This window comes from Brienomyrus brachyistius, chromosome 21 (assembly GCF_023856365.1).
Source record: "Brienomyrus brachyistius isolate T26 chromosome 21, BBRACH_0.4, whole genome shotgun sequence".
Classification (NCBI taxonomy): Eukaryota; Metazoa; Chordata; class Actinopteri; order Osteoglossiformes; family Mormyridae; genus Brienomyrus; species Brienomyrus brachyistius.
The window spans coordinates 8,061,748-8,084,220 of record NC_064553.1 but is presented as its reverse complement, the minus strand read 5'-3'; the positions used below and the strand labels follow the sequence as shown (position 1 = coordinate 8,084,220).

Below are 22,473 nucleotides of genomic sequence, written 5' to 3'. Positions count from 1 at the left end.
GCTTGGTGGATGTATTTAAGTCCATCCATCCATCCATCCATCCATCCATCCATCCATCCATTCATCCATCTTCTACCACTTTTCTGGGTCATGTCACGAGGGTAGCAGTCTAAGCAGGGAAACCCAGACTTCCTTCTCCCCGGCCACTTCATCTAGCTCCTCCGGGGGAATCCCAAGGCGTTCCCAGACCAGCCGACAGACATAGTCCCTCCAGCGTGTCCTGGGTCTTTCCTGGGGCCTCCTCCCAGTGGGACATGCCCGGAACACCTCACCAGGGGGACATCCAGGAGGCATCCTAAGACGATGCCTGAGCCACCTCATCTGGCTCCTCTCAATGCGGAGGAGCAGCGGCTCTACTCTGACTCCCTCCGGAATAACCAAGCTAAGTCAGTCAAGATAATTTCCTAACATTAAAAAAAAAAAAAGCAATTAACAGGCATTTCGATGGGCTGAAAAATTTATTGAAGCAAGTAATGCATAAGCGTACACTTTCTCCACACCGTGCTTTAACCTTTCGATCACGAATCCATTTTCTTAACTTCTAACCTACCAGAAGCCATTGCCCATAAAAACTTCTGCACAATTACACTTTCAGTATAAATCCAGGAAGCACATTTTAGTCCAATAAACTAGTCTCATAAAGCTGGTTCCATCCTGAAGTCTTAAATACCACAAAAGGCATTTCACCTTTATTCCCTGTGTCTGACATTCCGATGGGGACGTCAGGAGTGATTCCCGGTAGCAAACCAGTGTTTGTTACAAACTCCCAACCACGGACAACGTGCCAACATTCATACCGAGCATCCCGGTATGCAATGACCTCACATGCTTTGTACCAGCTTTGGTCTAAAAAAGTCTAACTACTGAACATAAAAGGTTGAATGATTAGCATAGGCCGCCACGATCGACAGATATTTTTCTAAGCATCACCACCCTAAAGATGTGGTGAGGAGATGGAATAGATAGCACAAAGGTGAAGGTAATGTCTAAAAAGAAAAAACAACTCATAATGCATTTATTAAAGCATCTTTCTCTACTTGTTAGCTGTAGCACGTTTTCTGTTGTGCTGAATTAGTTGATTTTTCTGTGCAACCTTAGAATCTTTGACTGCTATATTCTTGCCACTTTCTTCAACATAATATATTATATAATATTAACTGATTCGGCAGATAAAATGTGACATTTTATTTTTTAAATCTAGTGCAGGACTAGGCTATTCCGATCGTTGAGGGCCCAACTCTGATGTGCGATTTGGTTCATTTAACGATAAAGAGCATTTCAAAAGCTAATTGTAAAAATTCACGGGGCTGTAGCCCTCAACGGCTGGAACCGTAGTAGTGCAACTTTACTGTCCAGTTCTAGTTTATATTACTCTAGAAGAGCAGGTGCTAAGATGGGTTGAAGCACATGCGGGTCTGACTGCACTCAGCTGAATACACAAGGCCTGAGACTCTTCACTCTCCGTGCTTAAACTGCTAGCACGTTGCTACAAGCTGAAGCCTGAACCCAACGCTGCCTCCCAAAGACAGGGGTTACAAGCCACCGCTCTAGCAGCAATTTCAGAAATCGTCTAACGACAAAAAAAATTTCAAGATCAGAAGAAATAAATACATAATAATCTACTTCTTTATCAGATTTTGCCTTTGGTGATAAGCGATCATTATTTTTTAAACATCGCTTTAACATTTTAGTAAACTTGCTAGTTGTTACAAAATTTACCTAAAGCTACTTCATTATGCTTATTTATATATGTATAAATAAAACAATATCCACGCTATGAAGATGAAACTACAAAATATCATTTAAGAGTATTTGGCAGAAACTAAATTAAAAGTATATTAAACAAATAATTAACAATGGATTTAAATATATAACATACATATATAACAAGATCTACATATTACTTCAGTAAAGGTTGTCAAAGACTAATAAGACAGATGCAATGAAGTTCTTGATTTCAATGGTCTTGCATAAAAACGGCTGCCATTTTCTCTCTGATAACGAATTTCTTATCTACAAGACGAACGGTTGAATAAAATGTTCTTGTTTTTTCTTTAACATTTTCTGGTCTACAATAAAAAAAAATTTAAAAAAGAGTCGGAAATTGTTATGAGTTGTGTTGCAGTTGTTGTCCGTCATAATTCTTTTGAAATAACAACAACGATAAATTAAAGAGATGGTTTGCTATTAAGGTCCTGATAATCCATTGCTACGTTTTCATTCAGAAATTTCTCAGACTCTTCTGGAACCTACTTGTGTGTACAAAGAGACTAATAAAAAGTGTAATAAACATTATTTACACGGCAGTCACATTGCTCCTACGTGGAGAACGTGTTGCTGAGTGCCATCTCGCCCTGCAGAATTGCTGTTTGCATCAGAGAGTGTGAGAGTCCAGCAGACACGCACTGCCAAGTCCCCAATCCTGGCCTTGCTCTTGTGCCCCTTCTTGTCTCATTTCCTGGCCCTCCAGGAGGACCTGGTGGATCTCCTGGAAGCCGGGCCTCTCCTTCGTGTTCCTCCTCCAGCAGCTCAACATGAGCTTGTAGATGGTGTCTGGGCACATGGCAGGCTGGGGAAGGTAGATCTGGAAAAAGCACACGGACACACGTTTTGCTATGTATGATGCCATTTTCCTTCATAATGTCAATCCGTGTTTTACATCATCTCAAGCTTTGTGTTTATAAGGCAACCACTGCAGAGAAAAGAAATACAGACATGTATCTACATGTGATGATGATTAAGAGGACTTGGAGCGTAGTCCCCTATCATCCCCGGGCCATCAGCCCTCACCTGTCGTTGCTGGTCCCGGAAAAACTCTCCGGTGTTTTCGATGACCTGCTCATCAGTGAGCTGTGAGTACGGCTGCTCCCTGCAGAAGGTGAGCATCTCCCACAGGGTCACGCCGAAGGCCCACACGTCACTGGCTGTCGTGAACTTGCCCTGGAGGTCAATGGAAACTGCCGTTATACACACTGGAACATTCCTTCTCTTGATCAGATCAGAGGCAAATATTATAGCACTCATACACAAAATTCAATGCACAACCACAAAATCTAGTAGAAGCACTAAGGTTCTTAAATAAATCGCCTAAATAATCAACCTCATTTTCACTGTTTATAATTTCATTTTAGTCTAGATTTACATGCTTCAATGTTTCGAAAATACATTTCCCCATACTATACATCTCTATTCACTGCCGATAATTCCATCCGAAAGACTGTTGAGAGCTTTAAGCTCCACCCCTGAAGAGCTCAGTGTGCTCTGATTGGTCAGTTTGTCCTACATGTTCCACCCCTTTCTTGCAGGCTGCAGACAGGTCCTTGCAGGTAGGCAGCCAATAAGGATTGTGTTACGAAGTGACCTCACCATTTCACGGAAGTAAGGCCTGGAATTCCAAGGAAGCATTTGAGACAGATTAGAGCAGAGTGGTTTCTGTCATGAGAGTTACTTGGTTCGGCATGTACTTTGGGGCTTAAGACTTTAAGCTTTAGCGCGTCTCAAGGTATCACATATGTTCTAGGTCCTATTAATGCAAAGCTTGGAAAAAGAGATCAGGATTGCAATGGACTGAACAGCAGCAGGGTTTTTACCAGCAGGATGCTCTCCCAGGCCATCCAGCGGATGGGCAGCACGGCACGGCCCTGGATACGGTAGTAGTCCCCGCTGTACAGGTTTCGGCTCATGCCGAAGTCGGCGATCTTGATGGTGTAGCTGTTCCCCACCAGGCAGTTGCGTGTGGCCAGGTCTCGGTGCACAAACTTGAGGGAGGACAGGTACTTCATGCCCGAAGCGATTTGGGTGGCCATGTACAGAAGGCTGCCATAGCTGGAAGATTAGGCACAGGGGAACAGGGGCGATTCTAGTATTTTTTAAGATGGGGGGGCATAAGAGGGACTATAATTCATACAGAGTTTCCAACCTTACTATTAGCCAATAACATGCTTTGAATTCCAGAGTGTCTGAGGAGAGGGAATGCCGAGGGCCAATCAGCTTTCAGCAGGGGCCAGTACCCGTCAGAGAAGCTTTGACTTCTACTCTGTTCTAGTACAAACAGTTTGAGGTATGAGAAGCTGCCTTTTATATAACATAGCTGTACAAACAACAAATAAAAAACATCCTAAATCACTGTCCAGTGGCTCCCTGGGGAGGTGTTTCGGGGCCCCGGGGCAGAACCAGGACACGCTGGAGAGATTATGGCTTGGGAACGCCTTGGTATTCCCCTGGAGGAGGTGGCTGAGGAGAGGGAGGTCTGGGCATCCCTGCTTAGACTGCTGCCCCCGCGACCCGACTCTGGATAAGCGGCGGATAATGGATGGATGGGCAAGTCATCTTAATAGGAACAGTTTGGTAGAATGTGAAGAAAATAGGGCTGCGATGAAGCCTTGAATGACAGAGGGAACTCAAACCTGAGGGACGCAGTGTCACTGAGCGGAGCCAGGGGGCTCTCGGGTTCATGCCGGGAGAGGAACTGGTTGAGGTCGCCGTTCTCCATGTACTCTGTGATCATGCAGAGAGGGTCACTATGGACACACACGCCCAGCAGACGGATGATGTTGGGGTCCTTTAGCCGAGACATGATCTTGATCTCTTTTAGGAAATCAGTCCTGTTAATGGGAGAGGAAGAGGGATCTGAGGAACTCTGGCTCATGGGAGTATTACAAAAATGTTTTATATTAAATATTAAATAAGTATGAAATCTTTTTGCGGTAGGGGGTTTTCCCTGAAACTGGACTAAATGCCTGTTGAGATTCATACCTCGCATTCTTGTTTGCATCTTCGCGCAGCATCTTCACGGCCACGAGGACGGGCTGATCGTCGCTGAAGTCAAAACAGGAGTCTTTGCACATGAACTCCTGCATGCCATCTGCTTCACACAGGTGCACCTGTGGTTTCCCCGCGGAAATTAAAAAAGATCCTTCAGGGCTGTTCAGAACCTTGACTATGGTTTGCCATTATGGCACCAAAGATGTGGCTGTACCCATCCACCTCTAGCTGACTGATGCACTGACCTCCCCAAACTGTCCCTCTCCAAGCTTCTCTTTGAAGGTGAGCTGTTTTCGGGGGAACTCCTCTACAGCCAGGTCTTTCCCGGAGAGAAGATCCATGGTGAGGGCAGGTACGGAGTACGTGTTGCTGCCGGTGACTCCCTGGAGGTTCACGATATCTGCTTCAGCGTAGTGAGGGACACCTTCCTGAGCGCTGGCCTGAGACGACTTTGACGGCACACTTATTCCTGCTGACGGTGACGCATGAAAGTAGCCACAGATGTTCATAAACCCAGACACACATCGTCAAACGATGCTAGTGCAGAGAGAACTTAAGGCTACCGTGACCCTTGTCTCTCAAACAAGTTAGACCTATTTTTAACAAATAACTTAATTAATTTTCCCAACTAGCCGTAGCTGGTATTAATGTGTGATTCCTATTTTCAACTGTACAAGAAGACCTTAGCACCCGAGTGTCATTGAAAATGATCTTAGCATATGCGACTATGGTTAAATAGAGACTACATCTGATGAATGCAAAGGGTTTCCCAGAATCCCTGTAGACTCACCGGCTTCCTCCATGGACTGGGGAATCTCAGGCATCTTGCGGATGAGCTGTGAGGGCTCCTGGTAATCGGGCCCCAGAGGGAAGATCCTCTCGTAAGTAGAGTTGGACTCTTGCTCACTGGGCACCGATGAGTGGTTGTTGTTGCTGTAAGTGAACGTGTCACTTCTGATGGACAGACTGGCTGTCAGTTCATCATCCAGCATCCGCCGGGAGGCCTGGAATAACGTTACGTTAAACCAAAGTTATACTACAATCATCTTGCTACATCGAGTCACCTAGCCAATCAGGGTGAGAAATCTTTCTAATGGATTCCATTGGCTACAAATTGCTGCTCAAAACAATTAATCACGCCGAACCTTTTCCAGCATCTTCTGCCAGACTTGCCGCCACAGTATAATCACGATAATGGCCACCAGGATGAATATGATAGCAACCAAGCAGCCAATCAGAATTCTAGTATTGCTGTCATCCACTTTGTGCGTGGGGTCGTCTCCTGTGGAAGAGATACGAGGACCCGTGTAGGCGACTGATGCCATTGGGTTGATGCCCGAATTGGACCAAGAGTCCAGCATTTCATTCTCAGAACAGAAGTGGACCGACCAGAAGATGCTTCAGGCACTGACCTGGCTGAGTGCTGGGTGGGGCGCTGGATTTGCGTGGAAGAAGTGTTGTGTTATACACCGCAGTATCTGAACCAAAGAAATAAATTTTGCTAATACATTTCACTTGATTAAACATCTGATGAAATAGCTAAACACATAGAGACATGCATTCGTTCTGTTTTTCTGCCACATCGGTGCTTGCCTGCCCCACCTGACTGGAAGGTGATCTCGCTGAACATCATCCAGGCATCAGCAAAGTAGTACTGACACTTGATGGTGCTGGCCATGTGGTTGTCGAGGGCGACACTGACGAAGCGCGCACTGGGGTTGACATCGTCCACCACGGGGCTGAAAGTGACGGGCGTTGACTCCCATTCGGATGTGGATCGGAAGTAGCACGTCACCTGCCTGAATGTCTTCACATTCTTCGTAAACATGTTGTTGCAGTGGACCTTTGAGAAAACAGTTCTACCAATTATCACTTCGGACGTCATAAAAATGTTATCTCTGAGTAACATGCTCAAAAATGCTTTTGATATGGATTTGAATGACCGTGACTGTCACACTTATTTTTTTTCCATTAAAACATTCCATCCATCTTTTAACAACTTATGCTGGCCAGGGTCATTAGGTACAACAATTCAGCACCTGACTCAGACATATCAGTGGGGACAATGACATCCTATCGATACACCACAGTATTTTGTCCACAGTTCTTTGGTCTATCCCCAGATTTACAGCGTCTTCTTGCCAGTATAACCATCACAGGCACCTTCATAGTCGTGAAGTTGCGAATGCGATCAAATTGGAAGACGATCTCCACATAGTTTCCTGGGAAGCTCTCATTGTTCCAGCCCACGTAGTCGTAGCCGGGCCAGACGCTGTAGATGTGGCTGTGGGTGAAGTCATCCAGGCCGCACGTGCCATCTGTCAGCTGGCCCAAGCCTTCGCTCATGGAGCTGAAGGGGAACGGAGACACCAGAATCATTAACACCACCTACACGTTGTAGTATTCAATATGCTATGAATTTTCCACTGAAGACGAGAGCTGTGAATTAACTGCAATATGTATACACACACGTTTGGTTTATAAGATCCACACGCTTAACTTTTAACCAGGCTTTCTGAAGACAGCATGAGCCCCTAATTACACCAGTTTTCAGCGAAGTTCTCAGATGAACTAAGAAAGGCATCAAAAATCAAACGGATGATCTATGATAAGAACGGCAATTAAGAGTTTCACAGTCTCTTTTGCCACAGTTTTGCTCTATTAGTGGGAAAACAGGGATTCTTAACAACATCACTGAAGGGTTAATAGAATCAAAGAATCAATCAGTTCTAACAGTAAAGAGAAGACATTTGTTGCGATTACAAAAATATGAATCTTTCAGTGTTAGTTCGATTACGTCAATAGAAAATCATCAGATGATTAGAACTTTCAAAATACTACACAACACCAAAAGATCTACTGAACACACTTACATCGCCAGTGTATCAGTGATCCAAGAGCAACCCTTTGGAAGACAAAGCATGATGATGGAATTTATATGTGCCAAAGCATAGATTTACCACTAGATGGCAGTGATCTCAAATCAAACATTAGTACTCTAAAAATACTCGTCGTACACCATGACAACTAATATTTTGCCTGACTTGATTTTTGTCAGTTTTATTAACAGGATTCCAACCAGGCCACCTTTTCAAGTCATAACTAGTTAACTGAAGGATGCCCTGCTGTAGTGGAACACATGTATAGATAATGAAAGTAGACAAAAGTTGCAAAAAAGGCTGTTTCACGTCATTCAAATTTACTGAAACAAATTGTTTCTCTAGGATGCGAGCCCCAAACAGTAGATAAATGCTGTTACTGTATGCTAAAATTAATTTGTATGCTAAAATTAATTTTCAGTCAGCAGTGTCTGCCAGCAGACTTCTCAAAGAAGCCATCCACAGAAGAAGAGACAGACCTTTCAGAGAGTGGATGTAGAAAACAACGCACCCACCTGTAGCTCAACGAGCCATCGTAAACAGTGTCATTCAGCGGAATGTTCTGGCTGCGGTAGATCATCAGTTCACCAGTAGGGGCGCTGTAGGACACCAGGCCATCTGGTTTGAAGACATATTAAGAGTTCGAGTAGGAGTAGATAATCTTATCCTGTGTGTACACAGAGTTTTTTTGGGATAACCTTTAGGTCAGCTGTTTAAACCCAGGTGTGAAGACTCTTCAGCCAAACTGATTAGGGAGTTGCGACGGAAGCCCGGACGCACGGTGCTGAGGATGCGCTCAGCTGTGTTAATTTGACCACGGGCTTTGTGCGAACCTCTCAACATCAGAACCACTTAGACTAAGAACAGATGTTCCTCAATACATTTTCGACAGACTAACCAAAACAGTCTGCATTTGTTTGTATCAGTATGAAACTACTATTTAGTATAAAAATGTAATTTCGTTGCTTTTGTTGAAATCTGCTGAATGTATAGCTCTCGTGCCCCAGTTTTGGCGAAATAAAGAAAAGCTGAACAATATACTGAAATCAAACAAAGAATCACAAATGTAAAATATCTCTCATGTGATAGGCCTGTTATTTGAACACTTAAAAATGCCAAAATACATGCTCATACTACTGCATTTCTATCTATGTATTATTACGGTGAATCCATTTTTTTTCTAGTCAGTCGAGACCAAACTAAATTAGGGTGACCATATTTTGCTTTGCAAAGAAAACACCACGGAGAAGATGCAAAGAGAGGCAACCCGCTGGTAGGGGATGTGAACCAGCAACCTTTCAATCATAAGCACACTTTCCTAATCATCACGCCACCACTACGGTCAGATTTCAGTTTAGTGTGTTTCTGTGTTATTTAATTTTTTTTTACAATTCAGACGCACGGTTAGGTTGGCCGTGCGGTGAATGCTGGAATCGGCAAACGGCGCACCGTCTCACCCAGCCATTCACAGCCGTACAGCTCCACCCGCATGCACACATTCATGGAGTGGTCGGTGACCGGCATGAAGCGCACGTAGCGGGCGATGATGGGCGGCTCCAGGTCCTTCAGCACCACGTCATAGGCATTCTTATTGCCCTCGATTATCTGCAGCAGGAAGAAGAACGACCCAAGCAATCACTACACCCAAATCGCTATAAAGCCATTCAATCAAATTAACCAACCGGCAGGAATATCTCAGACTTCCCAGAAAGGGAACGAGATTCATTGCAAAAAGCCAGAGTACTAGAAAGTTGCCCCGTAAATCTTGGATAACATTTATGATCAATCTAAATTGTAGTTTGGCAATTGTATGATTTGTTCTGTATGGCATTTTTCCAGTGGATGGGTACGGGGGGGGGGTCCACTGAGATAAAATGTTCATACCAATGGACTACGAAATATATACGAAAATACAGAACAAATCGCTAAATGGTTTTAGAATTTTTTTTGTCACCCTAAATTGGGTCTCGAACCACCTACGCATAACAGTATTACACGTCATCCGTAAACCCGCCTGCTGTCCATGCCGGCTGCGCCAGGAGACCCAGCGATTGCCGTCCCGGCTGTACGTGATCTTGTACATCTGGGCGAACTCCTTGCCGATGCCGCCGGCATGGCGGCCCTGCGTGCCGACCAGGGTGATGAAGTGCAGCGAGCGCAGGTCGATCTGCAAGTACTCCTTGGGACTGTCCGGTTCCACGGTCATATCCGGGCACCAGGCGCCGTCCCCGTCCTCAAAGTCCAGCCTGCAGTCCCGGAGACACCATGTGGTGGGGACGACATGGAATGGCCTGTGCTTACGGCTCCTTTCATTGTGGACAGATTGAACTGGATTGAGGAGACACACCTGCCGTATCTAGCCGCAGTGGAATCGGACCACTGACTGGAGGCGGAGATATCTTCGTCCTCAATCTGTCCACCTGTCATGCCTAATGGATAGCGGCACACACCTAGGAAGTCAAAAGGAGGATCGTGATTAAATTCAGAGGAGATGAGTGCCTCACGTATCCTGTGCTGTTCACAAGCAATGTGACACATACTGTGCAAACAAATTGGCCTACGCACATTTAAGCATTTTAGCTTTGCATTTATCATGCCGAGAAAAACTCTTAAAAATTCTTATTTTGCAGGAATTTTTGGTAACATTTTTCACCACCTTTTAAATTTTTACATGAATGACATGCTCTAAATACTGGCTTCCAGCCAGCCACAAACGTGTTATTTTTTTTTTACATAATCAGATAAAGCAGGTATTGCTTCAGATGTGACGTTTACTTATTTTTAGCCGAGTTTGGAAATGCAGGTAGAGTTTTAACTGTAAACCTTCTGTAATTTAATAATAACCAATTTGATCCAATAACTGTAATGGGGTGTGACATCAAAGGGACAATTTACGAACCAAAATTCCATCTGGATGTTTTAGCGGAACATAATCAGGCTTCACTTAATAATCGTAGGAAATTACAACAGCCGGGAGCTACGGTTCATATTACGTTAAACATGCCCTCCACCACGTGTCCTGGAGTCGTGTAACCGCGAGGGTGTGCTACTCTTAACTGGTAGACCTTGTCTCCTGCGCACTGCGCCACTGCTTGATCCAGTTTGTAATCCCAGCTGTAAATTAATCCTGATCTTTGGGCGATACCCGGAGATGTTCAGGTGCATACAACCGATAACCGTCAGCTGTCATGGTCTTATCTCTTTACACGACTTCCTGCACGCCTATCAGTGTGTTTAAAAACGCGGCCGATCGAGAGACTGCACTTTAATTTACTGTTATATAGGTTTGCAATCGGTGTCTTCTCGTGCATCACCACCCTTAAGAAATGGGGAAGGGTAGATGGAAAGATTAAAAATGGCAAAGGTCGCAATGTCTAATGTGAAACGACATTTGAACAGCGGAATTGGCTTCATGCACGATGCCGCCTCCCTCCAATAACAGCAGCGTAAGAAACGCGAATCTCTGTATATCGAAAGCAATAAATGCTGAGCTTAGGGCCGATGGCCTTTGAAATGTTTTATCTGACTTAAAGTTTTCATAAAACTCCAGAAGGAGGGGGGAGGACATTGGGGGAATTATTTTGGCAGTCACAGTGGCGATCTTCCTGTCAGTGTGGCGGCCTCACCCTTCGTTTAAACGCCGTTAATGGTCGCTGTCATTTCACTGGCAACAATACTGTACATATTGAAATACTGTTTAGCTTGGGCTTGTTGTAGACTTCATGATGTAGAAGATACTCATTTTTGCTGTAGTTTATATGCCACTTATTAATCTGGCCCTTTAATTTTAAACCAAACGTATTACTAAATAAATACATATTAGCGTATGAAATCAGCACTCTTATTGTAACATCTAAGGTCTAGTTCCTTAACCTGAACACTACAAAGAACCATGCGCCTCTAAATGTATGCCTAAAAACTATAAGAAACATATTTAGGAAATTAAAAATTATCATTTCAAAAACTTCTCTCAGTGCCATTCGTACCACCTTGTACCAAATCACTTGCGCCGAACTTATAGAATTCCTCTAATTTCAAACCAACATCAAAAAGCCCAGAAGTGCATTAACGTGAGATACAGTCAAAAAGAACTGGTGCTGAAAGTCTAAAAATACCTTTCAAGCAGTTTTTAAACTGCACCTTTGCTAATAAAGGGCAGCTGAGTGACATTCTCTGCTGGCACTGGGCGTCACACGGAAACCCACGCTAACGCTACAGGCTCCAGCTGCTTTTTTTTCTCTACCTTTCGGATTTTCCAGACCCTTTGCCTCTGAATGGCCTGCTTGTTCCATGGTATTTGCCGACTACCCGCCAGCTCTGGCCCACATACACCAGGAGATGGATCTACCCCCCCCCCCCCGCCCCGTGCTCCGCCTCAGTCGTCCAGTGCAAGGAGCATTTCAGCAGAGACAACCGAGGACGCTTGAATGGGAGAGATTTAACCTCGCCGGAGCTTGAAACTTGGGAAAGTTGGCTGGATAGCGCATCTCCTTCCTGCTAAATGCAGCATAGAATTTTTCCCACTGCTGTTAAACCATTTGTAGTGCAGGGGAAGAATTTAAATATGCTTAAGTGAATTATGTTTGTATTAAAGAAAAAAAAAAGAATCCATTTTAAAGGCAAATGCGTAAAAGACCTTACATTTTCAGGAAACATAACCCACACAAACCTAAAACTTAAAACTGCCTCATGACTTATGAATAAGTTACAACACTCCAACAATGAGGACAAACAAAATTGGGGTTAATTTCAATAAACTTTACTGCTGTCAAACGTCTGGTATTCTGCAACCACAGACTCCAGCAAGATTGTGGCACCGGCATCTTTGCCTTTCGTTTCACATGTTATTACAATCTTTGGTCAAGGTCGTGTCCTCAGATGATCTGGAAGACATGCGTGATGCCAGCAGTTAGTCCGTGGGACCTGAGGATCCTCAGCGTGGCCCGTGTTGCGTAACTGAGTACCACAGGCTGGTCAAGCAGCTCTCAGAAGATCTCACATAATCAGACTGAACGTTCTAGAATAGTTCTGGTTTTCTTTCTAGCACGTAGACATCTCACTGAAGTCATAACATTATTAGTAAGACACCCCCCCACTTGGTGTTTTAAAGCTGAATTAGGGACTGGAGCCTGGAAGGTGAGCTAAAGTTCTACGACTCCAGCCTTTGAATTCAAGTCCAGAATAAAACATTGACTTTTATCTAGCAGATGCTTTTGCCCAAAGCTGAGGAAAACTTGGGCTCAGGCAGCATCCAGCAGCCCTGGAGCAGCTGAGGTTAGCAGCCTTACTCAAGGGCCTGGTGCAGAACCTTATTTACACAATAACTGCATGTTTATGTCATAAAAATAACACAAACACTTCTAAAAAATGGCAGTGATAACAATCCTAATTTAATAAAATCCTGCTCATATCCTCTATTGGGAGTATCAGTTTTCTAACAGATCTAACACATCAATATAAATATAGAAATGCTTAAAAGAACCGCTTGACAACAAAAATAAAGCTTGCAGACGTCTTCAGCTCTTTTCTCAGAAACGTGTCAGTTCATCTCGGAGTAAATTCTGTGAGGTTCCTTGCAGCTCAGTAATTAAAACGTTGTGCTAACCTGGAAGCTCTGCTATACAATTATCCTCCTCCCCAGATGTAGTTTACGAGCCATGACACAGCCGTAAAGGCTCGTTGGAAAACACTGATGCTCATTCATTTGGCCTGTCACACAAGTGAACTTCTCCACCAAATTCCACCGTTTCTTTTACAAGTGACTTTATAGCACGGGTATTTTTTTTTGTAACAGGCACTTCGGCAGAAAAGTTTATTTTTGTGTGCAATGAAACACTGTTGATTTGCCTTGTTCGCAGGATCTAGGTCTGTGGAATCTATCTCTTCTCACTAAATGCCTAACACCTATCTACCCATTTTCCAGCCACTGGGCCACAGGTTCGCCTGAGGCCTATCTTAGGCAGTGTGATAGAAAAACTGAAGAGGAGGTCGGCAGGCAAGGTGCATGCTGGGATTGTGGTCAAGTCTTGACCTATAGGGCACAACATTGAATTAGGTGCCATTGCATCACAGGTCAGGTCGGGAAGCATGCACTGGTACAGCATGTTGCCGCACCCACCTCATGATGAAACACCTTGGGATCCCGGTCGGTGACCTCCCAGGGTGACATGCGGTCTAGTCCCACCTTCCGGAAATAGCTGTCTATCTGCTGCAACCAGGTGCTACATGGGTGTCCCCTTGGCCTGGTCCAGCTGCTCTGGTCCGCAGTAATGAGGATCCTGCGAGCCGGATCACCCTCAAGGATTCACGCCACATGGCCATAGTGCTGTAACTGACGCTTCCTCACAACATAGGCAATGTGCCTCATTCGGGACTCCATCACAGTGCTGGTAATGTGCCTCATTCGGGACTCCCTGACAATGCAGGTAATGTGCCTCATTCGGGACTCCCTCACAATGCAGGTAATGTGCCTCATTCGGGACTCCATCACAGTGCTGGTAATGTGCCTCATTCGGGACTCCCTGACAATGCAGGTAATGTGCCTCATTCGGGACTCCCTCACAATGCTGGTAATGTGCCTCATTCGGGACTCCATGACAATGCAGGTAATGTGCCTCATTAGGAACTCCATCACAATGCAGGTAATGTGCCTCATTCGGGACTCCCTCACAATGCAGGTAATGTGCCTCATTCGGGACTCCATCACAATGCAGGTAATGTGCCTCATTCAGGACTTCATCACAATGCAGGTAATGTGCCTCATTCGGGACTCCCTGAGCAACTGCTCATTCAACACTAAGGCAAACCAGCAGTATCCAAGGATTCTCCGACGTGATATAGTACCAAAGGAATCCAGTGTTCATCACAGCTCACTGGATAGTGTCCACGTCTCGCAGCAAGACAGGGAGCACCAGGACTCTAAAAACGTGGACCTTTGTCCTCTTGCAGAGATATTGGGAGCCACACACCCCATTCCAGCGACCTCATGCTCTCCCAATGCATCTACTGACCTCACAGAACACACACATATACACAGTACAGGAAATTTACCAAGTTTCTATCCCTCAGAGTGCTGGAAATTAATGTTGCAGCATCACCAACTTTAATATTTTAATAGTTTTTAAGTCAAGCATCAGCAACTCACTTGAGGACTATATCTTCACATTGAAAGGTAACATTTGAGAAGACACATTTATGTTTGTGAGAAGAGTTAAGAGTTAAGTGCTTGACTCACATAATTGTGTTTGGAGAATTCAGCATTTTCAAGGAATACAAATCTTTTAAAATCTTGCTCAACAAATGTGGCGGTTCAGTGGAATTAGTGTTCGGGAAACCAGCTTAGCAATTAGAATATTTACTTTAAGTCATGGATGAAAGAAGACAATTATCCAGAAGGTATCATACCCAAGGAGAATGGGAATTGTTTTGCAATCTACAATATGGAGTCTGGTGTAGGGAACTGGAGAATACAGGAACTGATGCACAGGACCTGAATTCACTGGAGATCCGAGCCCCTGATCCATTCCCTTACCTGGGTTCACTTGTGACCTCACTTCTCCTAGCAGGCAGACCAGCATCAGCAGAACAAGATCCATCTTTCGAAGAACTTCAGAGCGAGAGAGAATCTTCATCGCTGCAGCTGCAATATTAACTGCAGAATGTCAGTGAACTGTACTTAAAACAACCAGAGAAATAAGACACAATTCTGAGCATAGCAGCTGCAATCCAAAAGCTTTAATGAAAAGCATTGAGTTCTAACATCCATCGATTTTCTGAAACTGCTTGTCCTGTTCAAGGTCGCTGTGGGTCTGGAGTCAGTGTCAGAGGGTGAGAGTGTGAGCGGAGTGTCAGGGTGAAATCAGAGCATCACACCTGGGGTTGTATTTTTCCCCAGTGGCATCTTAAAAATATTAAAAGCCCACTGCAGTGATTAAAAATGCCTCAGAAGACCAATCAGCCAGATGACAGGAGACCTCATAATATGGCCATCGGCGTTGTGAAGAACAATCCAGTCATTGTCCATCAGTGGTGCCGAAGATCATTTATCATGCATGTAACAAAACTTCCTTTATAGTGTATCGCTGACTTGTTATATTGATAGTGTTTGTTTTAGGTGCAGTGGGGGGTCACTGCTAAAACAGTTCTCATGAATCCTTGGTTTGCCACACTTGCATCAACTGTTTAATAATCAACCTGGGCTGAACTCATAAAGGACTTTAAAATCTGGCAGGATTCCAAAGCAATTAGGAATTCAATTGGCAGGTGTTTATCCACGCATTTAAGGTCAAATAACACATCCTTCTTCTTTGCCAACAATATATAACATATTAACATTCATCACGTATGACTATAATTGTCTCCGTGTACCTCTTTATCTGACGCCGATAACACTACTTACATTTATGCAGAGAAAATGGTTAAAACACTATCTGCAGAAGATAAGCTGCCCTGCTGGCAGACTAACACACAGGAGAGAGTGTCACGACTCTCCTATATTATTCTGCATTAGTACAGCATGGATTGTCGACTGCTACGGAAAGATAATACAAACTTTTTTCAGCGTCGGTGAATAGCAGTAGATGTGGCCTGCTCTGATAAGTTCTTAGCCAACATCCAGAAGCACTCTAACGTTGTGTAAGAAGGAGATCTTCATTCCCACCCATGCTGGCCACCTCGTTCTCTGCGAGAGGATTGCGTGATTTTCACTTGCACCCCTCCTGGATTCTCTGTCGGTCCCAGCCTTGGTTTCCTACACACACACATCCCCCGACAGGGGTGCCATAAAGCGGGGGAAAGTTTGGACGATTCCAGGGCCCCATGAGTAACTGTGGCCCTAAACAATTTGGAACATAATTTAATTGGTCTGGGTTGGGGTCCAATACAATATGCTTTCATGGGGCCCAAAACCTTTAGTGAGACCCCTGTTCCCTGGATTCTCTTTAGGAGCAGTTCTTGCTTCCCACAGACGCAGTCACTCCAGTTCCCTGGTTCACTGTAAAAAGAGGCCTTGGTTTTCACTTAACCACATGCTCCCTGGTTGTCTGTAAAATGAGGCTTTGGTTCTCACACGCCCACCCACCGACTCAAACTCAGTCCCGGTCCTCTGTAAAACGAGGACCTCGCTCCCACCTGCACTGGGTCTCCAGTTCTCTATAAAAAGAAAGGTAGACTCAGCATAATCCGAGCAAACCTGTGTTTATCCATCATGGGTGGCACTGAAAACTCCCGTATTGAGTAATACTCGTAGGTCAGAGCTGTGCTGGGGAGCGGAAAACAATATCTGAGATGTGGATGACCACCAACCCACAGAAAAAGGAGACTTAGGCAACCTTTGCTGAAGCTGAACATTTGAAGTTGAACTTTTCTGTCTACTCACAGACACACACACAGATAATTTTATTGATTTACGCAACACAGATCTACTTTTATCCAAAGGAAAAAGTATTTTGTCACTCGCAAAAAAATAATAATACTCACAGAGTAATGAGAATCTGGTTTATATTCTGACTAGCGAGGGAATGTTAATGATTACAGCCTTTCCCAAACACCCCTAAAATACTTTGCTTAAGCACTTCCCTCCAGAAATACAAATTGCAAAACTTAATTTAGGGAAATTCCTCAGTCTGATATAAACTCTTCTGATCTGCAATTTGTGAAACGGGTTGGAAAAAGAATCCAGCTGAGACTTCACAAATATACAATTCCATCAGAGAGAAAATTGTTACAATACCAGAAAACAAACATGACAATATGAAACGGGAATCTATGTATCAGTTGTATTGTTATGTGCCTTGAATACCCCCATCTTATATAATTCCATCCATCCATTATCACTTATCTTCAGGATCATTCACAGTAATATATTTAGCGAATACCCTTCTCGTGACATAGGAATTCAGATCAGAAAGCAGGTCAGTCAGTGTCCCGGATGAAACTTGGGTTAAGAGCCTTGGTCAAGGGCCAAACAGTGACATCACTCTGCCAGCTAGTGGCCCCCAGAAAGGCCTGGAGCCCAACTCAGGAAGCACAGGGCACTAGGCTGGGGGTACATCCTGAACAAGGATGCCAGTCCAACACAAGGCACGTACATACAATCATACACTATAGATGACAAGTATAAGTGTGTGTGGAACTGCACACACACACACACACACACAGAGGGAACACTGCTAAAATCTGATCCAACTGTCTTACAGTACACAAATAGTAATCCTTAAGTTCTAGAGGTAAGGTACAATGAGGTAAGATTACAACGTTACAATGTAATATTGCTTTGTCACCAAATTCAATTGCTATTATTTAAAAACTTGCAAAACAGAAAAAGAATAACTTGCACATTCTATTGCATGAATGGCAAAATAATCTGAAGGTAAAATCATCTTTTTCCCTATTTTAGACAGTTAGATGACAGTAAGACTGGCGTGTCTAGCCCATGAAGATGGCTGTACCTGTAGAATATCCCGTTGCCTTGCGAAATGAATCTGCTTTTCCATCCCCTGAGTGTCCGGTTGGCCCAGTGTGAGGCGATGAGCTGGTTCTAATTGAGTTCTCTACTCAGAGGGGGCCACTTTGCCCCCCCCCCCATACTCAGTACTGGTGGACAGCATCAAGGCTAATTTTCGAGCTGTGGTTTCAGAAAAGTCCGGAAAAAAAAACGGAGCTGAATCATGAGGGCAGTGCGCATGTCCCTGGACTGAAAGCCTGTATTTTTCACTGGGTTCTGTGTAGTCGCTGCTGGCTTGCGGTATCGTGTGTGCAGCCAATGCACAGGACAACAAGGCCCTTGTGTCCCAGGGAGCTAGTAGCGAAGGACCAGCTTCACAGCGCATAAGTGTACCTGGGATGTCGCTGCTTGTCATTTGCCGATTATGGGAAAAATAGAATATCAAAGCTACCAATATTATGACCTCAACGAAATCTATAAATAACTTCTTTTCTCCTTGATTTCTGCTTCCCATGCTATGCCCTTCTTGTCACATATTTCCAAACCAAAACTTGTCTTTGACTCACAACACACTGGAAGACTATCTGAGAGAGGGGCCTGTTCTCTATGACGCAGATGACATCTGCTTCGGTCATACGAGGAGCACACTTCTCAGCGCTGGGGTGCCAACTCGCACACATCTGGCGTGACCCTCACACTTTCAGACTCTCACGCGCAGCAAGAAATCTTACAGCAAATCTATATTATTCCATTATAAACCTAAAATTAGCTATATAAAAAGTGTTGGGGTAGTTTTCAAACGCTACAGACTATTTACAAGGTAATAAAACTGTTACATGACATGTAAATGAGCATGCATGTGTGTGCAGACATGTTGTGACACACATATGCAGACTTGGAAATCTCACACCAGCCAGCTGGCCAAAGTTGGCAACCCCGAAATGGGCATGTCCCCCTAACTATTAGTCTCAGAGTTTGATTGGCCTAATCCTGAAATGGACATGTCCCCCAAACTATGAGTCGCAGAGTTTGATTGGCCTAATCCTGAAATGGACATGTCCCCCAAACTATGAGTCGCAGAGTTTGATTGGCCTAATCCTGAAATGGACATGTCCCCCAAACTATGAGTCGCAGAGTTTGATTGGCCTAACCCCGAAATGGGCATGTCCCCCAAACTATGAGTCGCAGAGTTTGATTGGCCTAACCCCGAAATGGGCATGTCCCCCAAACTATGAGTCGCAGAGTTTGATTGGTCCAACTCTGTGATCTTCAGACATGATTCTGTCAACTCACCAAATATGCTGGATTTTGGTCTGAGCTCTTTAATTATTAGGCTTGATTGCAATAAAAAAAAAACTCTAAAGAAAGAAAATAATATGATAAATTTTAATGTTCAATTAATCAGTTAAAATATTAGGGGTCCTAAAAGCTAAAATAAGCAACTCAAAGTGTACTAAACTGGAAGGTCACATTCAAAGCTGATTTCATTTATAACCACAATAACAAGACACATTATACTTCATCACAGTATATTTAACTGACTGTAAAATCACAACTTGCTTATTTAATTTTAACAGCCCGGTCTGACTGCTGTTTTATGTCCATTACAGTCATCAGCCACTGAAGCTGCTTTGCCCTCCATCTGGTGCAGGAGGTGAGCACCGACACTCTCCACACTGGAAACTGGGAGGACGCCACAAACTGGGATTACTGGGGCTCATTTGAAGGAGTGATTCAGTACTATCCCGGTGTCAGTCGGCACACTGCCGGTGGCCCATTTGAAACCCTGATACTTAATTCGTTTTCAGTACAGACCTGATATGTTCACCTCTGCATCTAAGTTTAGTTGAAGGGAACTATGTAATTTGCATGTACTATACAATCTGAAGACTGTGAACTCCAGTTGTGCAGTAGATGTACTAGAGTACTAATCCTGTTAATGTGCAGGAGGTACTGAGGTGGTAAACACATGCTCATGGTTGTGTATAAAAGATGGAAGAGTGTAGAAGAAAGAATGTCTAAATTAAGGTACAGCTGTGGAAAGAACAAAGAATTATAGCGTGTAACTAACGATTAAGTCATGGAAACTGGATGGATGGATGGAGTGCCTTTGTACTGGCAAATCATTTACACCAGCTGTCCACTCCCAGAATGCAGTGCACGATGCGATATGACCTGTCATTCTGTAATTCAATCATATAAAGTGCGACAATATTCGCACTTTATTATAATGTTGGATAAGGAACTTTTAGAATTACCAAAGCTGCACCGACCTCTCCTTGTTTTATGACCAAAAGAAAGTAGACTAAAATCAATAAAAAAAAAATACATATAAAAAATTAAAAGGGAGAAATCACTACCAATAAGCAACATAAGCCAATAAAGGTTTAGTCATAAAAAGCAACCACATTTCTTCTAGGAAATGCGGATTATCTTCCTTCATAATGATACCATACGTATAATTCTCTAAACTACAGCAGCTATTTGCTTGCAAACATCCATAATTCACTTCTGATTTTACTGAATTGCATTTTTACTAATGCTTCTTCAGATTACAAACAAAAAAGAAAGCCCACAGAAGAAAAATCCACAAAATGCTCTAATAAGCCAGCTCCGCCCGGCTAACGGATCTATCCCCTAGCTCGGTTATCGGTTACTTTCGCCTGCCATGCATGCAGTGGAACACAGATGGAAAAATCTGAAAGAAGGATACACAAAAGACTAGAAAAGCTGAAAAGGTTTTAATCTCAGAATTTGTTAGCGCTTTGCACAAATGAACAAATCAAGACAGAACGAAAGAATTAAAAACATCTTCTTTCCCTCTTACACCCCTTTCTTCATGATAAAATGATCAAAATAATGAGGCAGGAAGAAAAACTTACTTTAGGTGTTACTGCTTTAAAACCATGTGTCCAGACTGTGTCAGTGAGTTGGGTGATAAAAATCCAAGCGTTTTCCCTCTGGCTACTTTCTGCTGCAGCGAGAGCGATCTAAAGTTACTGGGAAAAAAGGAATTCCGAGGGTTCCTGGAACCATTCCAGAAGTCCCAGGATTCCACACCAGACACATGAGGTTTCAATTAAGTCAGGCGCAGTGACCAATTGCATTGCCATGCTTGTGTGTCTGTTTTTAATACCTGAAGGACGTCTGAGATCACCACGTTTCACAACAAAAATAATGTTGTCAGGAGCTGAAAATAATTCTAAATATTTTTGAGATTTTTAGAACAACAGCCGGTGTATTCCTCTAGGATATGTCACGTGTGAATTTACCCTATTATGGAATCTTATCTGTCGCTATATCTTAATCACACATTGAAATGCCTTTTTAACGTTTTAATGGTTATACTCAAAGGGAGTTTTCCTTTTTGACAAGGCAGCGTGGAATTTCCCATTTTTGTGCTACATATTTTTTTTTACATTCTCACCTTTCCAAAAACACGATATTTTAATATTTATTAATAAAAAAAATCCATCTTCAAACCACTTTTGAAACCAGTGATATTACTAACCATTTTTAATATCCTGTGACTTCTTTCCATAACATTGTTACCGTTCATTTTGCTATTCAGTAGTGTTTAAAATCCTACCATTTCTGAATGGTAAAATAAACTAAATTTGTGTGGATAACCAGAATTTGACGAAAGGCTAATGGTTGTAATCATATACTGAGCCAAAAGCCTGGCTACTTACACGCCCACATTCTTCCATTACTGAACCAGTTCTGAAAGTTTTCATTCCATTTGATAAATGTTACCATTTCAACATAATTAAGCGAAAATGGAGCAAGAAGCCTAACACTTACATATTCCAATGTATATAGCCTGCAATGCAGGAGATTTTGGCGTCGCTTTTACTGTCAAGCAGTCCTGTGAACAAGATAATTCTGCCTTTTAGAAATATAGGCCTATACTAACAAATTTTGAGACCATTTCAAATTTGACTGTAAATTACCCAAAACGACACGACGGAAGGACGTATCTACATATAAGAACATTCTGAACCAAATCTATTTTTAAAAAAACGCGGTGTGACATTTTCAAATATTACGCTTTAGTATTACTTGAACGCTTACCGTGATTAACTGTGAAAGGAATAATACTTAATACTTATATACACCCGACACGGCGCAAGTGCAACCACAAAGGAAGTTGAGGAAGCTGCGACTTTGCCGCTATTTAACCCGAATATAAACGACGCTCATTCGGCATAAATTTCCTTCCATCATCTCACGCTTTTTCGCGGCCAGCCGCCAACGTAATCAGGATTAACTGACCCTGAAGTTGAAATTCGAATTCTTGTTTTCCTGTTAGTTTTTATTTTGTTGTTAAACGGAAGAATCACATACAGTAACACGTTCCCCTATAACATATTCTAAGTACAATTA

At 43.3% G+C, this 22,473-nt stretch overlaps 1 protein-coding gene across 3 annotated transcripts; it reads right to left on the bottom strand.

The window, feature by feature from the left end:
• Window positions 1-439: 439 nt before the first annotated feature.
• On the bottom strand, window positions 440-21,140 carry LOC125716828 (discoidin domain-containing receptor 2-like). 3 transcript variants are annotated; one of them, XM_048989593.1, is made up of 17 exons: window positions 20,970-21,140; window positions 15,175-15,282; window positions 9,991-10,093; window positions 9,658-9,889; window positions 9,101-9,248; window positions 8,159-8,261; window positions 6,928-7,114; window positions 6,367-6,607; window positions 6,177-6,242; window positions 5,910-6,046; window positions 5,555-5,768; window positions 5,010-5,236; window positions 4,756-4,883; window positions 4,407-4,604; window positions 3,591-3,825; window positions 2,791-2,940; window positions 440-2,584 (listed from the first exon to the last, which is right to left on the bottom strand). In XM_048989593.1, the coding sequence occupies exons 2-17, from the start codon at window positions 15,272-15,274 to the stop codon at window positions 2,375-2,377; spliced, it is 2,679 nt and encodes an 892-aa protein (XP_048845550.1). In that variant the 5' UTR covers window positions 15,275-15,282; window positions 20,970-21,140; the 3' UTR covers window positions 440-2,374. The 3 variants fall into 3 exon arrangements, with proteins under 3 accessions (XP_048845550.1, XP_048845553.1, XP_048845551.1); XM_048989596.1 differs by having other exon boundaries at window positions 5,010-5,233; XM_048989594.1 differs by lacking the exon at window positions 20,970-21,140 and adding an exon at window positions 18,092-18,269.
• Between the last annotated feature and the right edge of the window lie 1,333 nt (window positions 21,141-22,473).

Coding starts and splice junctions, on each gene's coding strand:
- LOC125716828 (XM_048989593.1), bottom strand. CDS start 15,274: ATGAAGATTCTCTCTCGCTCTGAAGTTCTTCGAAAGATGGATCTTGTT. Junction 8,262..9,100: donor GTACGGCTGTGAATGGCTGG/GTGAGACGGTGC, acceptor TCTTCAAACCAG/ATGGCCTGGTGTCCTACAGC. Junction 7,115..8,158: donor GATGGCTCGTTGAGCTACAG/GTGGGTGCGTTG, acceptor GTTCCCCTTCAG/CTCCATGAGCGAAGGCTTGG.